We start from the raw sequence: 6163 nt of genomic DNA on the forward strand, positions 1-6163 counted from the left end.
TAAAGCAGGGTCATTTGTATAATCTTCGGGGGAAGGGGTGTCATTGACTGACAGCCTTGACTGACAGCTGGTGGTGGTTTAGTCACTAAGTCGTATCCTACTCTTGCGGACCCCATGGACTGCAGCCTGCCAGACTCCTTTGTCCATGGGGTTCTCCAGGCAAGAACACTGGAGTGGGTTGCCATTTTCTTCTCTAGGAGATCTTTCTGACCCAGGAACCAAACCCAGATCTTCTGCATTGCAGGCAGATTCTTTACTGACTGAGCTACGACAGCTGCAGATTCTATAACAAGATGCTCTACTGTGCATGTCCTTCCCATAATTCAGTCTGTTATAATTAGATGTATGCATGGAATATTTATGAGCAGTTAATGAGTCCAGTGGCTGCTAAAATCCTTAGTACAGGATAGTGTGAGGTGTGCACCTACTAAAATAGGGAAAGTCTCTCGAGTTGGCTGGTGGCAGGGTTTTATAGCCTCCTGACTGTTTCTGGAGTATTGGTGGGCACTTTAGGAGCAAAGTTGGTAAATTGGCTGGTGGGATTAGGTGGCTATTGGATGGCTACCTGAAAGGACTGTCTCTGGTTGCTCTCAGCTAACTTGCATCCTTATATCTTCATATCCCCTGAGGTATTGTTATGGCATTTCTCATGACCTGGTCATGACACTGTAGATTTGGGGTCTAAAAAAGAATAAGTCAGAGTCATCAAACACCTCTGTAGGGCACAGATAGGAGAAAGACTCCAAGTCTGAAAATCTAGCAGTATTTTGTCTCACCAAAATTAGAGTAAAAAGTATCTATAGCTCAAAAACTTCCTTAGCAAGGTAAATTTTTCCACATGTGAAGTAGTTCGGTTCACTTGTGTCTGACTCTTTGTGACTCCATGGACTGCAGCATGCCAGGCTTCCCTGTCCATCACCAACTCCCAGAGCTTGCTCAGACTCATATCCATTGAGTTGGTGATGCCATCCAACCATTTCATTCTCTGTCATCCCCTTCTCCTCCTGCCTTCAATCTTTCCCAGCATCAGGGTCTTTTCAAATGAGTCAGTTCTTTGGACCAGGTGGCCAAAGTATTGGAGCTTCGGCATCGGTCCTTCCAATGAACATTCAGGGTTGATTTCATTTAGGATTGACTGATTTGATCTCCTTGCAGTCCAAGGGACTCTCAAGAGTCTTCTCTGACACCACAGTTCAAAAGCATCAATTCTTTGGTGCTCAGCCTTCTTGATGGTCCAACTCTCACATCTATACAACTACTGGAAAAACCATAGCTTGGACTAGATGGATCTTGTCAGCAAAGTAATGTCTCTGCTTTTTAATACACTGTCTAGGTTTGTTCATAGCTTTTATTCCAAGGAGCAAGTGTCTTTTAATTGCATGGCTGCAGTCACCATCTGCAGTGATTTTGAAGCCCAAGAAAATAAAGTCCGTCACTGCTTCTATTGTTTCCCTATCTATTTGCCATGAAGTGATGGGACCAGATGCCATGAACTTAGTTTTCTGAATGTTGAGTTTTAAGCCAAGTTTTTCACTCTCCTCTTTCACTTTCATCAAGAGGCTCTTCATTTTCTGCCATTAGGATGGTGTTATCTGCATATCTGAGATTATTGATATTTCTCCCGGCAATCTTGATTCCAGCTTGTGCTTCCTCCAGCCTGACATTTTGCATGGTATACTTTGCATATAAGTTAAATAAGCAGGGTAACAATAAATATCCTTGATGTAGTCCTTTCCCAATTTGGAACCAGTCTGTTGTTCCATGTCCAGTTCTAACTGTTGTTTCTTGACCTGCATACAGATTTCTCAGGAGGCAGATGAGGTGGTCTGGTGTTCCCATCTCTTGAAGAATTTTCCATAGTTTGTTGTGATCCACACAGTCAAAGGCTTTGGTGTAGTCAATGAAGCAGAAATAGGTGTTTTTCCAAAATTCTCTTGCTTTTTTAATGATCCAACAGATGTTGGCAATTTGATATCTGGTTCCTCTGCCTTTTCTAAATCCAGGTTGAGCAACTGAAATTTCATGGTTCACATACTGCTGAAGCCTAGCTTGGAGAATTTTGAGCATTACTTTGCTAGCGTGTGGGATGAGTGCAACTGTGTGGTAGTTTGGACACTCTTTGGCATTGCCTTTCCAATCTTGGGATTGGAATGAAAACTGACATTTTCCAGTCCTGTGGCCACGGCTGAGTTTGCCAAATTTGCTGGCATACTGTGTGCAGCACTTTGGCAGCATCATCTTTTAGGATCTGAAATAGTTCAACTGGATTTCCATCACCTCCACTAGGTTTGTTTGTAGTGATGCTTCCTAAGGCCCACTTGACTTCAGACTCCAGGATGTCTAGCTTTAGGTGAGTAATCACACCATCCTGGTTATCTGTGTCATGAAGATCTTTTTTGTATAGTTCTTCTGCATATTCTTGCCACCTTTTAATATTTTCTGCTTCTGTTAGGTCTATGTCATTTCTGTCCTTTATTATGTTCATTTTTGCCTGAAATAGTCCCTTGGTATCTCTAATTTTCTTGAGGAAATCTCTAGTCTTTCCCATTCTATTGTTTTCCTCTATTTCTTTGTACTGATCACTTAGAAAGGCTTTCTTGTCTCTCCTTGCTATTCTTTGGAATTCTGCATTCAGATGAGTATTTCTTTCCTTTTTGCCTTTGCTTTCACTTCTTTTCTCTCTTATTTGTAAGACCCCCTCAGACAACTATTTTTCTTTTTTGCATTTCTTTTTCTTGGGGATGATTTTTATCACTGCCTCCTGTACAGTGTTCACTGCCTCCTGTATAATGTTACAAACCTCTGTCTGTAGTTAGTTCTTCAGACACTCTATCAGATCTAATCCCTTGAAACTATTTGTCACTTCCACTGTATAATTGTAAGGGATTTGATTTAGGTCATACCTGAATGGTTAGTGGTTTTCCCTACTTTCTTCAATTTAAGTCTGAATTTTGCAATAAAGAATTCATGATCTGAGCCACAGTCAGCTTATGGTCTTGCTTTTGCTGACTGTATAGAGTTTCTTCATCTTCTACTGCAAAGAATATAATCAGTCTGATTTTGGTATTGACCATCTGGTGATGTCCATGTGTAGAGTCATCTCTTGTGTTGTTGGAAGAGGGTGTTTGCTGTGACCAGTGCATTCTCTTGGCAAAACTCTGTTAGCCTTTGCCCTACCTCATTTTGTACTCCAAGGCCAGACTTGCCTGTGAAGTAGTAATGTTGCTTATTAAAGACCTTAGAGTCATTAGGCATCTGGGAAGTGCAAGTCAAAATGATAACAGTACTTTACACATACTAGGATGGCTATAAAACAAAAAGTACATATAACATGTCGGTCAGGATGTGGAGAAATTAGAACCTACATACACTGCCCTTGATAATGTAAAATAGTGCCTCTGCTTTGAAAAAATTTAACAGTCCTTTTAAAGTTTATGATGTGATCCAGCAATACCACTCAAAACTATAGACTCTATATAAATACAAATATTTCTCCTAAAACTTGAATGTGAGTGTTCATAGCAGCATTATTCATAATAGCAAAATGTGAGAATGACTAAAATGTCTATTGAGTCAGTAAGTAAAATGTGGTATATCTGTAAAATGGAAATCATTCAATGAGAAGAAGGAATGAAGTACCACAACATGGTATGTGTATGAACTTTGAAAACGTCCCAAGAAGCCAGACACAAAAGGCATATGTTGTAGAATTTTATTTATATGAGACATCCAGAATAAGGATATCCAAGGACCCAGGAAGCAGAATAGTGGTTTTCTAGTGCTTCAAATTTGGGAGGATATGGGGAGTGACTGCTAATGTATACTAGGATTTATCTAGGAGGTTACAAAATGCTCTAAGTTATCAGTGGATTGGAGAACACACAGTATTTAGGATCACAATGTGTGAAATGCTCAGTACAGGTGTACATATTTGTTCTGGTGGAACCAGTCATCACAGTTGTCAAGAGATCATATATAAAAAGAGTGCTGTTTAAATTGTAGCTAGAATACTCAATTTTTCTCCAATTAATAAATTTTCCAGAATGAAACTGTTTAACCACTGATCTCACTAGAGAACCAGCATTCTTTAGCCAGCTTCCTCAGGACACCTTTGATCTCCTTGTTTCTCAGACTATAGATGATGGGGTTAATCATGGGGGTCCCAACACAGAAGAACACAGAGACCAGGATGTCCATATCCAGGTTATAGCCTACATTGGGTCTATCATAGTTAAAGTTGGCTGTTCCAAAGAAGATAACCACCACAGTGAGGTGGGATGCACAGGTAGAAAAGGCTTTGCTCCTGCCCTGAACAGAGGGAATGCTAAGGATGGCAGAGATGATGAGTATGTAGGACACAGCAGTAAACAAGCAGGGACTTAGGCCAATAGTGGCACTGGCCACATGGAGCACAAACTCATTGAGAGAGGTATCTGAGCAGGAGAGCTTCAGGAGGAATGGGATGTCACAGAGAAAGTGACTGATCTGGTTAGGCCCACACAGAGTAAGTGTGGCTGCCAATACTGTGTGTGTCATAGAATTCACCAGTCCACATAGCCAGGACCCAGTCACCAAACAGACACAGACCTTCACGCTCATAAGGCCTGGATATTGAAGAGGGTGGCAGATGGCTACATAGCGGTCATAAGCCATAGCTGCCAACAATACACCCTCAGTGCCAGCACAGGTCACAAGGAAGAAAATCTGGGAAAGGCAGCCCTCATAGGAGATAGTCTTCTTCTCCTGGAAGAAGTTCACCAGCATGCCTGGGACAGTGGTAGATGTGTAGCAAATGTCCAAGAAACTCAGGTTGCTGAGGAAATAATACATTGGGATGTGGAGGGCAGGACTGACCCTGATGGCCATTATTATGAGTGTGTTCCCAAAAAGAGTTGTCAGATAAATGACCAGGAAGACCAGGAAGAACAAACTCTGTAGATTGGGATGGTTGGAAAATCCCAAGAAGATGAATTCAGTGACGTCTGTTTGATTGTTCATTTCAAGTGGCACCACAGCTACAAAACAATGAAAAAAAGAAGCCATAATAGGAAACATACAAAGAGCACCCCAAATGGGCTTGAAACCTTATAGGGCCATGTGAAATAATGTTGGATATAGACAGCTTGGACTGTGGAAGGAAGTGAGCAGAAGTGTCTTCAGAGAAACTGGAACTTCTCATTTAGCAGATCTAACCAACTCAGGCCCAGGGACAACCCACACATTTGCATGGCTACCTGTGCGTGAAAATAAATGCAAACTTGGTAAAACCAACAAGCTACTAACCTCTTCATTGGAATGAACTCATTTTTCACTACTTTGGTAATACCTACCTCCTATCATTGCCCTTTTTAGTAAACACCTTAATTTTTTTCTAAGAAATATAATTTCATTACAAAAAATTAGGAAAATGTCGAAAAATATAAAGAAATTAATCACCTGCTGAATCAGAATTAGTGCTACTTTTTAGTGTACTCCATTGTAGGTTTTTTCAGTTATGTAAATCTTGAGCTTTGCTTATAGTTTTAGACTGTTAGGAGTACAATTTCCCAAATTGGAAAGAAAGAAGTAGTACTATCTATTCACAGAGGACATAATCTCATATAGAGAAAATACCAAAGAAACCACTAGAAAGGTACTAGAGCTTATAATCAAATTCAGCGAAATTAAACATGCAAAAATGTTTTGTTTCTGTACACTAAGAATGAACAACCTAAAAAGGAATTTTAAAAATCACTTCTATTTATAATATCTACAAGAATTAAGTACTTATAATAAGTCTTCCTAAAGGGTGAAAAGTCTTTTTATATCGAAACCCATAAAGCATTGCTGAACGAAATTGAAGGAGACATTAAAAATGGCAAGTCATCCCATGTTCATGGTTAAGACTTAACATTGTTAAGATGTCAGTATTCCAAAATGATCTACACATTTTACCCAATCAGTATCAAAATTCTGTTAGATTTTTCCCATAGAAATGGAAAAGCCAATCCTCAAATTCATATGAAATTTCAAAAGGCCCTGAATAGTCAATACAATCTTGGCAAAAAACAATAAAGTTGGAGTACTCACATTTCCTGACTTTGAAACTTACTACAAAGCAATGGTATTATTGTACTAGCATTAGACGGACATATAGACCAATGGAATGAATAAAGAGCCTAGA

General features: G+C 39.8%; 1 protein-coding gene across 1 annotated transcript; it reads right to left on the bottom strand.

Annotated features, from left to right (window-relative positions):
- Nucleotides 1-4053: 4053 nt before the first annotated feature.
- Nucleotides 4054-5340, bottom strand: LOC136144151 (olfactory receptor 5J3-like). Its single transcript, XM_065901852.1, has 2 exons — nucleotides 5331-5340; nucleotides 4054-5015 (listed from the first exon to the last, which is right to left on the bottom strand). Exons 1-2 carry the CDS (start codon nucleotides 5338-5340, stop codon nucleotides 4054-4056), a joined length of 972 nt encoding a protein of 323 aa, XP_065757924.1.
- Between the last annotated feature and the right edge of the window lie 823 nt (nucleotides 5341-6163).

Source organism: Muntiacus reevesi, chromosome 1 (genome assembly GCF_963930625.1).
Source record: "Muntiacus reevesi chromosome 1, mMunRee1.1, whole genome shotgun sequence".
NCBI lineage: Eukaryota > Metazoa > Chordata > Mammalia > Artiodactyla > Cervidae > Muntiacus > Muntiacus reevesi.